Below are 15,399 nucleotides of genomic sequence, written 5' to 3'. Positions count from 1 at the left end.
ATGTGCAGCCAACAAATCTGCATGATGCTATCATGTCAATATTGACCAGACTCTCTGAGGAATGTTTCCAGTACCTTGTTGAATCTATGCCCCAGGTAAGGTGTTCCTAATAAAGTGGCCGGTGAGAGTATACAGCAGGGGTAATCAATTAAATCTTTCCGCGGTCCATTTTTGGCAGATAGCTTAGACCTTAGGTCCGGATCCACGGTGGCGAACGAAAGTTGTTGAGCGGGGGGGGGACGAACGTAACACTAAAATGGGTGGTGATATATATATATAAATATATATATATATATATATATATATATATATATATATATATATTCACCATTTTTCAATCAACACAGCAGTAACTAAGCTGAGATTTGTCTGCCAGCCCAAAATATCCAGTCAGTGGTCTGTTGTCATGTCGACTAATGCAGAAATTGACAATTTGTCAAGATGGCTTGTGAAGAGTACCAGCATGTGTAGCACATGGTGACAGATGGGCTAATGGCATACCTATAAAAAGCATTTTTGAGATGGGATTAAAGCCATTAAAGCCAAAGTCATATCTAAAAAAAATTATAATAATTCTAATAAAAAAGTAAGCATATGTAGGTTACATACTTATATTATGTTACGTTATGTTTCATAATGTAGGTTACATTAAGTTTGTTACACACACAAATATTTTTCATATTTCAAAATTTCATATAGTATGGTGTCTGTGGGATTTGTAATTCCAATAATTTCTAATATTTGAGGTTTCATTACATTCACAAATTCAAAAGTACATATTTTAACAAACATCGTAGACCTACAACACATTGTCCATGAACTCAAAGCTAGACAAACCTGACCAAGAAAAACTAAAATATGCAAGAGTTTTGGTATGAATTAACTTTCTGAACCTGGAGATTACTAAAACATTCACTTTTATACTTTCTCACTGCAACATAAATGTTCTAAATCGATTTTAGGGTTTTTAACACCTACAAATAACTATAACTAGAAACAAGACAGCTGTACCAAAACAAACAAGCAAAAAAACAAAACACATGAATATTTTGGAGATCTAGTCTGAATGTCATGAACACCCATGAGCATCTTATTGTTCCTCTTATTAATTCTGGGTTTAAATCAGTCAACCCTCCATTATTCCCATTTTCACCTAAAACCATCTTCGGTCAGGGATCAGTATAAAACGTGTGCTACTTTCACAAGGTGGTGGTGCGTGACGTGCAGGTCCCATTGCGGAACAACATGTCGGAGGCTAAGCACTCCTTGGGGAAGTCCTGCGGCCTGCAGGTAGTCTGCCGTCGCAGCGCCACGGCGTAGTAATCCACCTGCTCCGCGTCCAGCCCGTTCTCCAACCAGCGGAAGCAGACGATGCGCTGGAAGGAGCGCCGGAAGTTATCGGACACAAATCCATACAGGATGGGGTTTGCCCCGCTGTTAGCGTAGCTGAGAATGACGAAGAGCTGGGTCACCAAGGGGTCCGGTGGCTGGCGAAACACGCTGACCAGCTGCACGATGTAGAAGGGCATCCAGCAGAGCACGAAGACGGCCACCACCAGCAGCACCATGCGCGTGATCTTCTTCTCGGAGCGCCGACGCTGCATCCATCCTGCCTTCAACCCCACGGCACGCATGCGTGCCACGATCAGGCAGTAGCACAGGCAGATTGCCGCCACGGGCAGCATGAAACCGAGCAGGAATGTGTACACCACAAATGCCTCGGACCACGAGGCCTCCGGCCACCGGAAGTTGCAGTCCACCCCGCCGTCCTGCGCCGGCACCGTGTCTGCGAAAATGATGATGGGCAGGATGACGAGGAGCGAGAGTCCCCATACGCACACATTGACCACTTTGGCGACGGTGGGACGGCGGTAGCGTGCCGCCTTGATGGGGTGGACCACGGCGATGTAGCGGTCCACGCTCAGCACGGTCAAGCAGAAAATGCTGGTGAACATGTTGATGCCGTCCACGCTGAGGACCAGGCGGCACATCAGCGAGCCGAACGGCCAGTGACGGACCGCGGCCGACGTGGCCAGGAATGGAACGCTCAGCATGAAGAGCTCGTCAGCGATGGCAAGGTTCAGGATGTAAATGTTGGTAGCCGTTTTCATCTTGGCATACTTCAAGATGACGTAGATGACCATGGCATTGCCTATGATGCCCACGCAGCATACTAGCGCGTAAATGGAAGGGATGATGATCTTGCTTGTGTCGGACTCTGGCTGGAAATCCTCATAATCAGCAGTGGAATTGAAGGGAAGGCCAGTTGAAAAGAGAGTGCCATCGGTGTCATTATATCCTGCTAATTCTGCCATTTTGTGCAGGTTGTAGTATTATTGATTTGCTCAAACTTCCATTCAAAGATATCCTCCCTTTTAAACCTTTAATCATTTGATATATGCTTGTACTTTAAGGCACGTACAAATTGTCTCAATGATAGCACAGGTTATTTGGTATTTATTTTATCTGTTCGTCCATCAGATGTGTCCTTGACTGGGCAAACCAAACAGCTGATTCCTTAGGACCTGCTCCTAAACCTGCTTGAGCAAAGCTCAAGAATCTGTCAGATATTCAGCCCTTTTGGAAACGTATCTGGCAGCAAATTAGAGTGCTTTGACTAAATATAGTCTCCTCTGTGGAATTTTCATCTCTGGATATTTCTCATTAATTCATAAATAAACATATGCTCATATGGGAGCGTAGATGAGCATTTATTTAGCCTTCAGCAGTCAGGCCTGGCGAAGAGCACACATTCCAGTTCTTGTGTAGGAAACTATGTCTATGCATTAAAGTATTAGAGTTTACCATCTCCAATCATAGTCCTTGCTTCTAGGAAAGCTCTTTTGTGATAGCTGATAACTGAATTTGCTGCACTCTTTTAACCAATCATATATTGATGGATTCTTCTAAAGAAAAAGGCATTCTGTCAAAGCATCCACAGCAAGAGTCGTTATCATTCCCGGTACCTCTTACATGTTGTTATACTCCATGTGGTGTACCTGTAGAAAGCCCCCCCACCCCAAAAAAGCAAACTTTTAGTTTCATAGCAAATAAACAGTAAATACATTATTATTATTATTATTTTTGCATGAAGTACAGAATCAACACTTGTAGATTTATAATAAGATCAATACTTAAAGGAATTCTAATAATGTAATCACAATGTTTATCATAACAGTTCATAATATTTATCTACTAAATGCACAAAACACATACAAAACAGGGCTCTCAAGTTTTGGATTCATGTCAGAGTGTGAGAGTTGTTGACGGGGGGTGGCGAACGTTAATTGTTGAGCGGGGGGGGGGGGGGGGGTGGCGAACGTGAGTTGTTGGGGGGGGGCGAACGTAAGTTGTTGAGCGGGGGGGGTTTGTATATCGCGATCGATCGCCAGTGGAGGGCGACATAGATATGGATCGGAGGTAAATAAACTAGATTTTTTTTCTCGCCGTGTGAAATCGGAAGTGTGGCGTGTGAAGACGGTCAAAGGCGTGTGTCACACGCTCAATGCGTGAGACTTGAGAGCCCTGTACAAAATCTACACACACTACATTCCTCTGTGATCATGTGATATTGTGCGACATTGTTTGACACTTGGCGAATCAGAGGTGAGATACATCCGTCACTCTTGTCTCTTTGTATATCCGTCACACACTTTGCCCTTGTCTTCTCAGCCACCCATGTGTTAAACTGCAACACTCGGTGACCTTTGACACCAATTCCAAAGCTTACTAAAAGCAAGCACCTCATAGAGGGAAGAGGACAGATGTTTGCTAAAAATTGGTTTGTTGCGGAGCAAAATCAAGTGAAACGGGCTTCGTCTCCACCATCAAAAAAGCAAATGTGTCATTAGAAACACAAAGTTAATTGTATCTGTGGTTGGAATATGAAGAAGCGGTATTTGCATTCCTGGTGGATCGTAGGAGACGCAAATCATGCTGTGAGCAGAAAGATCAGGGGAGCACCAGACATTGCCAATAAATGTTATCATGCCATGTCCTTTGTTCTGACAGCATTTCTGTATTGTTTTATTATGTGGTGAAAAGAGCTCAGATAAGGTTTCTTTGGCCTGACAGATCTTATGTGATATCAGGGTCAGGTGGATGAGAGGCCTCAAAGAGTTTACTTCAGATTAGATAAGGGCAAGTACCAGGTTCTGTTATTGCTGATCACAATCTTCTAACAAGAAGTGTTTGTCAAAAGTTGCCAATTGACAGTTCACAAAGGACCACCAAAATTAATTACTGTTTATTTGGCTCCTTTCCCTTTCCTGTTTGTGTTATGTAAAGAGAGACTAATAATATTTCACATCAGTATAATACAGTACATGATATTGATATTGACAATGCTATTTTATGACTAGAAATGTGTAAAACATAGGGAAATAAAATATTATGGAACTGATTGGAAGGTGGATTCCAGACTCCATCAGACACGGCACTATGAGGGAGACACTGCCTTCAGTACAGCGACACATTGTACAGTGGCTGAACACAAGCAGGGAAAAGGACTGAGTACAGAGAGAGAGAGAGAGAGAGAGAGAGAGAGAGAGAGAGAGAGAGAGAGAGAGAGAGAGAGAGAGAGAGAGAGAGAGAGAGAATGAACAGGAGCTAATCGGAGGGTAGAGAGTAAAATAGTGTAGACCACAGCTGGACAGTCACCCACATGAAGCCAAAGTAAATTACAGGGCCAATGATGAAAGGATGGGGGTGAATGAGAGGGGGTGTGAATAAAGGTGATAATGGCTCCCTATGGGAAAGGAGAACTCCATCACTCTGATATGAAAGGCTCTGGGAGTTCTTTTACTCTCAATTTCCTTTTTGTAGTTGGTCACCGAGATCTGCACTAGAAGCGCACAATGCAGCTCCGAAACAGGTGGGAAACGAGCAGTACCTCTGAGTCAACACCAAAATCGCAGATATTCAAGACAAAATTGATTTCTGCAAAACATCACAAAGTCCATGGAGAGCTTGAATACATTGGAGTCCACATAGACCATCTGTATGGTATTCTGAGCACAGGGACTTTAGGTGTGTCTAAATATTCTGTTCTTCTAACAGAGAAACACAAACCAATCAAAAAGTAGATTAGGGTTTCATTATTTCTACTTTAAATGAGAGCATCTTTCCTCTCCTTTGTTATATGGTCTGAGGTTTAGGACATCTTGAGTTTCAACAGTTACAACAGGTTTACAATACAAAATCAGAGACCACTGATTTAGTCAAATAATTACTTGGTTTTAGTTTGCTGACAGGTTGTGCTTGGCTAGTTTGTTTACTGTAATTAACTGGGTAGTAATTTCTTTAATTAAGTCGACTCTCCAAACAGCCTTTTCTGTGCCATAAAATACAAACTTAATTTTGATTTAACAGCCATAATTTTATTCTATGTTCTGTCAGTGAAGGCAAACCACATCAACTGGAGCTTTATAATGACTAAAATATTGAGAAATACATTTGGAAAAGTAACTAGTTTTCCATTTAACTTTTCAAACTCAGACCTTTATAAATACTAATGAAGTCAGTCACACTTATGTTATCATAGCTCTGTCATGAGGTACTTGTTTTTTTTCCACATGCATACTTACATTTTGAAATAGCAAAGACACTAACTTAACTAAAGACACTAACTTAACTTCCTACTAACTTAACTAAAACCTGTCTACCCACACTGCTTCCCCATCTCACCATTCTTATTAATCAATCACTCCTACTTGGAGTGGTCCCTTCTATCTATAAAATAGCTGCTGTCACACCCATACTTAAGAAACCTGGTCTTGACCCTTCAGACCTCAACAATTATCGCCCTATCTCTAATCTACCCTTCCTGTCTAAGGCTCTTGAAAGAACTGTGGCCTCCCAATTGCAAGAGTATCTAGAAACCAATAATCTCTTCGAACCTTTTCAGTCTGGGTTCCGACCATTCCACAGCACTGAAACAGCCTTGGTTAGGGTTGTAAATGATCTGTTGGTAGCTGCTGATACTGGTTCCCTCAGCAATATCCTGCTATTGGACTTATCTTCTGCATTTGACACAATCAACCATTCCATTCTCTTGTCTCGTATACATGACCTTGGCATGACCTGGTTTACCTCCTACCTGACAGACAGAAAACAGTATGTCACACTCTGTGGCTATAGCTCCTCCACTTCCATGATTAAACAAGGGGTCCCACAAGGATCAGTCCTGGGTCCTCTTCTTTTTTATCATTTATATCCTTCCTCTTGGTCATATATTGCATCATTTCAACATAAATTTTCATTGTTACGCGGATGACACCCAGATTTATCTCACTACCAGTTCTGTCAACAATCCACCCACTGCTCATATTGAAAACTGTCTATTAGAAATCAAAAACTGGTTGAAGCAAAACTTCCTTATGTTAAACGGCAAGAAGACTGAGCTTATCCTGATTGGCACCAAGTCAGTCCTGAGTAAAACTCCTCCATTCTCTCTCAACATTGACGGTGTACATATTTCACCTGTTACCCTGGTCCAGAATCTGGGTGTGTCCTCCTCGATCCTACCCTTAGTTTCACTGCCCACATAAACTCTGTTGTAAAAACTTCATTCTTCCACCTGCGCAATATAGCAAAGATCCGGCAATGCCTCTCTCAGTCTGCTGCTGAGCGCCTCATTCATGCTTTTATTTCAAGCAGGCTAGACTATTGCAATTCACTGTTGGCTGGTATTAGTTCTTCCTCTGTTCATAGGCTTCAAATGGTCCAAAACTCTGCTGCTCGTCTCCTCACTTTCACCCATATGCATGATCACATTACACCTGTTCTCCAGGATCTTCACTGGCTCCTGTTAGATACCGGATTCAATTCAAGATTCTCTTACTGACCTATAAGGCTCTAAACAACATGGCTCCTCTTTAACTGTCTGACCTCCTACTTCCCTACAGACCTTCTAGATCTCTTAGATCTTCTACTGTTGGACTTCTAAAGGTACCATCATCTAAACTCTGTAGCTTTAGTGATCTGGCTTTTTCTAGACTTGCTCCTCAACTTTGGAACCCCCTTCCAACTGTGATCAAACAGGTGTCTCCCTCTCTTTCCACATTTAAATCTAAACTTAAGACTCACCTCTTCTCTCTCACCTATGATCTCCCTGCTCCATAGTTTTCTTTGTACTGTTTTGTATTATATGTTTCTGTTTCCTTATGTATTGTAAGCGTCTTTGGGTTTCAGAAAAGTGCTATATAAAAATAAAGTATTATTTATTATTAGATCTTCTTATCTTGGCTGGAACAATTTATACCAACTGCCCCTTTGACCCATGTTCATCAGTAATACAGAGAAATTATCTGCACAGCTCATCTTCTGCAAACTGTGACATAAGGACCCTGTACGTATGGAGGATATTGTTATGATCCCTGTGTTTTCACGTGTCCATATGGATGTGATCAGATCTAACGTCACCCAGAACTGCTACTAAGAGGCTTTGTGGATGCAGGCCCAGGTCTAAGAGCCAGTTGTTACCAGTGCTTTTTCCTGTTTTGTCATGCATAACCTGAGAGAATAAGAAGAGGGGTGAGTCAGAGTATGATGTAGTGGTTCTGTGTGGGAATGAGAACCAAGATTGCTTAGAATCTCACATTTTTTTGCCAAGGCAATTCCTGTAGACTATACCGGGAAAAAATGTATGGTAGTACATCTTCTGTGGTATGCTTATGACAGAGAAGAAAAAAAAAAAGAGAGAGAGAGAGAGAGAGAGAGAGAGAAATATACTAGGACTAATTGAATCTAGTATTCCCTTTGTGCAGTTAAAGAATACAAATACCAGGAATACAAATTTCCAGGACTATTCCTGTGCTTTCAATGAGTGTATTCTGCTTTCTTCACTTTCCTGACTGACTGAATCGCCACTAGACATGTATCTGTGGATGGGTAAATTTTACTTTGTACATGTGTGTGCACTGAGCAGTGTTTGAAATGTTTCTCTTACGGTTGCAGTGGACAATCATGTTAGGAATGAAGCAACATCAATCCTTTCTTCTGCTGCAGTGTGAAGACATCTGCACATGAGGGTATAACACACAAATACCAGCCTAGTACACGAATATGTTCAGTGTATTGGGCTTTTAACAGTGCAGAGTACCAATATCACTATTTGATTACAGTGTTCAGAGATGTACCTTTGTAAAATGGACATGTTTGCCTGATGCTGGACAATTGTGCAACTGTGCTAGGTTTTCTACAAGTGCCGCATGACCGTTGTGCTGTGGTGGCACTACTACCATCATTGATCAAACCAAGATTCCAGGCCTCCATTAGGTATCTTGCTTGTTCTCTCTCTCCTCTCTCTCTCTTTTCTCTCTCTCTCTCTCCACAAAGAGGAGACATTAGTAACTGTGGAGAGTCTGGCAGGGAGTCACTTTGACCAATCAGCACACACTGAGTGACCATTATGGTAGTGTAGGTAACAACCAGTCATTTCACAGCAGCAGCAAAACACCCCCGTGCCTCTGAAGTCTTCCAGTACATTTTGTCCCATGTCACAATTGTTATTACAGGCATTAAAGGTGTTATGGTTTATGACAGTCTGTGACCATTACTTTACACGATAATAATAAATGTCAAGGAAAAGGTAAGCTCCTCTGAGCTATATAACATTTTGTAAAGGTGGTTATAAAAAATATTATTTTACTTAAGTCTTAAGTCTTACTTGGGCATTACTTGGAATATGTGGTATGTGTGCTTTTCTATTTGAAATTTAAGCACTTGAACCGCAGAACCTCCCCTCTAACATAAACAAATGTATTCGGGAACTTGATTGGTGGCTTTGATTGCATAGTCACTTCCAGTTGCATTAACTGCACACACAAAAGAGAGATGTGCATTCCTAGACTTAATCTCCACCTAATTTTATATCCCCCTTTGGGGTGCATGAACATAAGCAAAGTGTCTCATCAACTGACTGCAAAACAACCGCAAGCAATTTGGATGCTTAAAGAATGTATCGGTAAGAGTCATGGTGCAAACATTACAATACCCAAAGACTTCTCCACTGCAAAGTGCTTGCTTGTTTTTTTTCTTTTTATCATGGCCAAGATATATATTGATACATTTGCCAATGAGTCTGTGGCATTTTAGTGCAAGATGCATGTTCTGTCTTTAAATCGTTTCAGCCTTTACATCAGCGATATAGACAAGTAAACTATTTCCAGAGATTGCTCTGTGTACTTTCTGCCAGCTTGTAATCTAGTCTTTTCCTGCTTGGTGCATTTTAGACCTTAATAATTATGGTGTTGATGTCTTCTGATTATAACTGTGCCTTATGGATTATAATGTCAGACATTTTAAAGACTTTTCACCTCCTGTCATTTTTATGTAATAAACAACAGAGGATTTCCTCAGCCAATTTCGCATGTTGCCAACTTCACCAGCGTTGTCTTTTTCCAAGTCCCAGTATGTTTCTGATTTTTTCCACGCTGATTGAATTACACTTTTCTTTCAAAATCCAAATAGCTTGCCTTCCTTTCAGAAGGAGGTTTAGGCTCCCGGACTCCAGAGCAAAATGTGGGATGAGAGGTTAAATCAAACTACGATGTGCATGTGAAGTAAGAGCCACAGGACATACATGTCTAGTATGAAATCTGTGGAAATAACCCTGGTCAACTGTTAAAGCTGAAGCTGTAAGACCAAGTGGAACTGCAACACAGGAAGGCTAAATTATGATCTGTACTTTTGCCTCATATCTGTCTCAAATTCAAATTGTTTATGAAAAAGCACTTTTGACATCACTGTTCCAATTATTACAAAGGACACTGTTGACTATGCTTGAGAGAGAGAGAGAGAGAGAGAGAGAGAGAGAGAGAGAGAGAGAGAGAGAGAGAGAGTGAGAAGCACACACACACACGCACACGCACACACACACACACACACACAAACAAACAGAAAAGGCGATAAAGCACCTTCTGACATGCTGCTGTGTTATTTATTGGCTTAACACCATTTGACATATGACAACACACTATGGAAGCTGGACAGGGCATTAAAAGATTGCATTCATATGCCTCTCATGTCTCTTCATGGTGGATTACATTGGAACCACATTATTATCCTGCCTTGCTTTATGGCTGCAGTTCACACGGGTGTCAAAAGACACTGATCAAAGAGCAGAGGAGCACCAACCTAAAGCTTTGTGTCACCAGTGGATAAAATGGTACAATACCACACAATATATAAATTAATATGTTTTAATGTTTTTCCAATTATATTTTATATACCTTAGATTTTGATTGGGATTACCATTTCGGAGTGATGATATTAACACCATGGTTTACATGAATCAAGGAGGAATTACTTGGCTTTAGTTTGCTGACAGGTTGTGCCTGGACAGTTTATGGTGACATTTTAGCGTTATTTATTGCTTTTAAACATTACACATTTTTTAAGATAAAGAAAAAAATGGGTGAAGAGCTAATGACAATGCAGGAATCCATATTCAAATAACTTTCCTACTAATACAAGAGAGATCATACACCACCTTGTGGCAGCATTATAAGGTCTTATAAAAAACACACACCCACCTTATAAATGAAATTGATGTGCAATTTACCTGTTGCCATGTCTGTTTTGCACTATCCATCGTCCAACATTTTCTAAATGTGTCTGGAATAATATATTAGACCCATAATAAACCCCCCCAATGGTGCTGCTGTGTCTTACACCAGTGCAAACCCCTCAACCACCACGTCACCATCACTGATGCATGAAGGTATCAGGTCAGCAATGGGTTTCAGAGTGAGAAGGTGACCAGATAAGGTGACCAGTGATGAGTCTGGAGCAGCTGGGGATGGAGAGGCTGCACTCTGAAACCGCAGATTTATACACTTTACCTACAGACAAGTGCACTTAATAATGTGGCCAGTGAGTGTGGGTGCAAGACAGGTGCTTCCAACAAAGTGGGTGGAAAGTGCATGGCCCAGATATTGTTTTCTGATTTGATTCAAAATGTGGAGTGGATATGGAATATCTTGGTGCACTACTGTATATTACACCTCCTTCCTGGGTTCATTATGCTGGCAAAAGAGAAACACAGTGATACTGGATCAGCAGGTGCTGCTTTGTTACCTGCACCCGATATGGAAAAACAAGAAAGAAACAAACATATGTTCTCATTAGAACGAATGCAATTAATTATAAATTTAGAGCTTTATGTTTACAATTAAAAGAGACATTGGAAGTCATCTGTTCCTCACACAATGTCACTAATATTAAAAAAGACTTTTAAATGAAATTTAGTAGAACTCCAAGGATATTTATAATTTTTTTATGTTAAAATTTCATAAAGTAACATTATTAAAGTAATTTTAACCAAGCAATTGAAATACTCTACAACCCAATAATGCTTTTTCTAGTAGAATTAATGTTAGCTATCCCACAATGTCTCCATTAACAGGCACAACACCTAAAAGGTTTCTGAAAACTGCCTCCACGTGCACAATATAATGACTCCTGAGCACATCCACTGGCTAGAAAAAAGCAAGTTATATTCAGCAGCTTTCCTAAAGATGACCCAGTCACTGCTTCCGGGCACATCCAGAAGACAAACGCAATGACCAGTTTGCTCTCCCATACTATAACTGCAGTAACGCTGTGTGGGAGGGATTGATGCATTGACGCAGGTTCGCTGAGGACAGTAAACATCACATTCTGAAACCTGTGCTCCTACTCAAAATGCCCAAAATGCTTCCAGTGGGTGGTCATATCTTTCCATATCCTCACACTCTGGCCTTCCATCAGGGATATATAAGTTTAAGGCTGTAGCACAATTTGATATATACAACTGTGTACCGTGCAGGTGATATAGTTACTCCTAACATGTAACTCAGTAAGAGGTAATGTTAACGTCACCTGAATCCTTACCCAGATTGTCATTTCTACAACAATTAGAATGCATTCTAGGTCCTAATGACACGTGTGTTTATTTTGCTGCTTAAAAACTGATTTTATCAGGCTTTATCAGGCTTTGAGTCCACTAAGCACAGATATAACAGTTTTTTTTCATTTCCTGCTTGTTTCCAGGAACATTGCAATTGGTTTGAAGTTAGTAGGCTACTGGATTTATAAATAGTCTTTTGTCCTTTTATAATTGTTGGCAATGGCAACGGAGTCACTATTATTTCAACAAAATCTAAATAATCAAACAGCCAAAAACAAACAAAAACAGCCAGTGCTTGAATATGTTTGCTTGCATGTCTGCACAAGCATGTGTACATGTCGTGGTCCATGTGCACTCATTTTCTCTTTTTCTTTCTAGTCCACTTTCAAAGTAATATTTTTACATTTTTGCAATCATACTGTTTCCACCCTTGTAAATGTTACTATTTTGTAAGGCATTTCTCATAATAAATCATATCATTATTTATTCACTTGTGCCTCAGAGATGCACATTTTGAATATCACTTTATGCTAAAAAAAAACAAAACAAAACAAAACATAATTTATCCATACTCCAAAAATGGCTGAGATGTAGTAAGTCATTTAAGACTGAAACACACCGAATAGGAGCAATGTTTTAAGTTTACTGTAGACATTAAAGAAATGCCCTACCTGGATTGATCCTGATTGGAGAGGATGGTGAAGGATCCAGGTTGGGGGGATGTCGTGAGAGTAGTGTGGCAGCAGTGGCTGTGTGTTGGTTTGTTCTCTGAGGATACGGGGGAGTCAGGTTGTAGCTCTCTCCTCCACCCAGCCGCCTGTCTTCTGTTGCGTCTGCCTCTCACACCTGCTCTTCCACTGCCCCCATCTCTCTCTCTCTTTCTCTCTCTCTCTCCCTCCTCCTTTTCCCCAGCACTGTTTTCACTGTCTCATTTTGCCCATTTCTCTCTCCCTCTCCTTCTCTCTCACCTCTTTCCATCACATGCTTACACACACACACACACACACACACACACACACACACACACACACACACACACACACACACACACACACACACAAATTAATCCAGTGGGCATTTTGTTCAGTGAAGATGTCTTAATCGGTTATATTACTGATCGCTCAGAATCACGTGAAGACCTTCTAAGTGGATGAGAAACTGACATTTTTTTAGATCAATTTTTTTCCAAAGCAACCAAATTATCTCCTAAATTCTTTTGCATGCCATTTCATGACAAGATGAACATAACTATAGTCACATTTTTGGCAAAGTTAATATGCAGTTGGAAATAAAATAAATATTGCAATAATAAAAACAATTTGCCAAGCAATGAGGTAAAAATGTTTCTTTTTAGGACTCAAAGAACATTTGTACATTAGGGAACATGTTCTAGAAATATAAGAAATGGCTACTCTTTACTAGTTCATAATTACTGTTTAATGTCATGTTCTCCTTGAATATCTGAGTAATGGATACAGAGGATATTAATGCAATTTCATTCATTTTCTCTTCATTATTTTCCTCTGAATTTAGCTGCTGCCAGTGGTTCTCACCCTTATCACCTGACAGCCATATGAAGTCTACACCTTCCCTAGCCTGCCCCAGCCAATCAGTATTTGCGATCCTTTCAGTTCCAGTCTACTGCAAGTCCATGCATCAGAGCGGAGAAGAGAAGAACCCAGTTCATCTACTTCAAAGAATGTTGCATCTTCATCAACCCCATGACCTGTGGACAGCAAATGGAAAAATCTGAGATGCAGGGTAGAAATCTGGGCATTTCAACTTATTTTATAGTGAAACAGTAAATATTCTGTATTTGATCTGCAGCAAACACATGTCAAATGAAAGCCACTTTCCCTTCTGTGCTTTGACTCATCTTGTTCTAGATTTCAAATGAAAGTGCAGTAGGCTGAGATGATCGATGAATGGAACAAGTGATAGACATGCAGGTGTTGGCCAGTTCCCAACAATTTGCCAGCTTCCCAATGTAGCTGACAGTGACTTTAAAAGGCTTCTGAACCCTGGAGAAAGCACAAGCATCAATACAGCACTAATATTTTATCCCCTGTGAAAATGGACAGCTTCAGACTGCACGCCAACAACAAACACACACAAACACACACAAACACACGCGCACACACACAGGCACAGACACACACGCATTCATTTGCCACCTCTAAGCATGGTCACGACTGTAAAGCCATGTTGTTATCCTCTGTGTGGTTGAGTCATCTTGTCTCTGCTTTTAGGTACAGACAGTGTGCCCAGTACCGACAGACTGAGGTCAGCCTACATCAACAGCTAGATTGCATGAATCATGATAGAAGAGTGTGTCTGGAATAGCCAAGCATGGATCCATACTCAAGGCAAAGGGGCAACTTGATGCAACAAAGCTGAAAATAACACTTCAAGAGAATCATGAATTGTGATTCAAATCGTGAATAAGAAGAGTATCATGAATCATGAGTAAGAATCATGATTCCTGTGATTCGTCATTTCAAGTATTTTCAAACATTTCATCAACACGAGGACATCAAAACAAGAGGAACTTAATAAAAAGCAATAAAAGAAGCATTACGATTATTTTTACAATTACAATATTTGAGAATTTGTAATATCATTGCCATAGAAAAGATGCTATAGTGGCCATTTAACCTATGTTTAGTCTCCATTAATAAACATTAATTACTGTGAAAAGCTGCTCAGAAAATTTAAACTACAAGAATGCTACATTTATATAATGGTAAACATATGCTAACAAAATATGTCTGTCATGTAATTATTCAGTATTCTGAAAGCTGTAAACTCATGTTAATATGAATTATTGCAATGGACATCTGCATGGCATTTCACTGTCTGAATGTGTGGTGAAGATTATATGCTCTGTGTTCAGTTGCAAAATTAAACTATGGCATAACTCTAAGGAGTGATTGAATTTCACACCCATTAAAACATATAATAAATACCTTCTTAATGCAATTAAGATTTATTATCTAGCCTCTAATGGGACCAAGCAATCAAACTCATTTCATGAAATTAATAAATTGCTATGCATGGAATATGATAGGCATGGAATGAGCCAATTGCCCTTGAAAATCCATTGCCTCCTTCTTTGATAAGCTGCGTCTTACTGGATTTAGTTATTTGTAAAAATGAATTGTTGCTATTCTACTTTATTTGCACTGTGAAAACCTTAAAATGAACATTAACCTTAAAAAAAGTGTTACTGTTTCCTCAAAATGAATCAACAAAACTTGCAAGCTACAATATGTGGCGCTTCTGAAATAGTCAAGCTGCTGTAGATGAGTACAGGGGGCTCTTGGATTAGTTTTAGGCATGAGTTCAAATTCATGTTCTCTGATCACTGCTATGGGGCTTTTCTCTCTCCAGGTGTAAGTCATGGGTTGCAACTTACCTGAAGACACATCCATTTACATATTGCCCATTTTCCTTTTCTAATGGCCTACATTGCCTCTTCCTGCATGACATTGTTTAAATGATGCGGTTGC

General features: G+C 40.2%; 1 protein-coding gene across 1 annotated transcript; it reads right to left on the bottom strand.

The window, feature by feature from the left end:
* Window positions 1-385: 385 nt before the first annotated feature.
* Window positions 386-13,597, bottom strand: sstr1b (somatostatin receptor 1b). Its single transcript, XM_076972687.1, has 3 exons — window positions 13,444-13,597; window positions 12,562-12,874; window positions 386-2,999 (listed from the first exon to the last, which is right to left on the bottom strand). The coding sequence occupies exon 3, from the start codon at window positions 2,313-2,315 to the stop codon at window positions 1,200-1,202; it is 1,116 nt and encodes a 371-aa protein (XP_076828802.1). The 5' UTR covers window positions 2,316-2,999; window positions 12,562-12,874; window positions 13,444-13,597; the 3' UTR covers window positions 386-1,199.
* Between the last annotated feature and the right edge of the window lie 1,802 nt (window positions 13,598-15,399).

The sequence above is a fragment of the Brachyhypopomus gauderio genome, chromosome 14 (assembly GCF_052324685.1).
Source record: "Brachyhypopomus gauderio isolate BG-103 chromosome 14, BGAUD_0.2, whole genome shotgun sequence".
Taxonomy (NCBI): domain Eukaryota; kingdom Metazoa; phylum Chordata; class Actinopteri; order Gymnotiformes; family Hypopomidae; genus Brachyhypopomus; species Brachyhypopomus gauderio.
The sequence above is the reverse complement of the archived record's forward strand: the minus strand, read 5'-3'. Positions and strand labels throughout refer to the sequence as shown.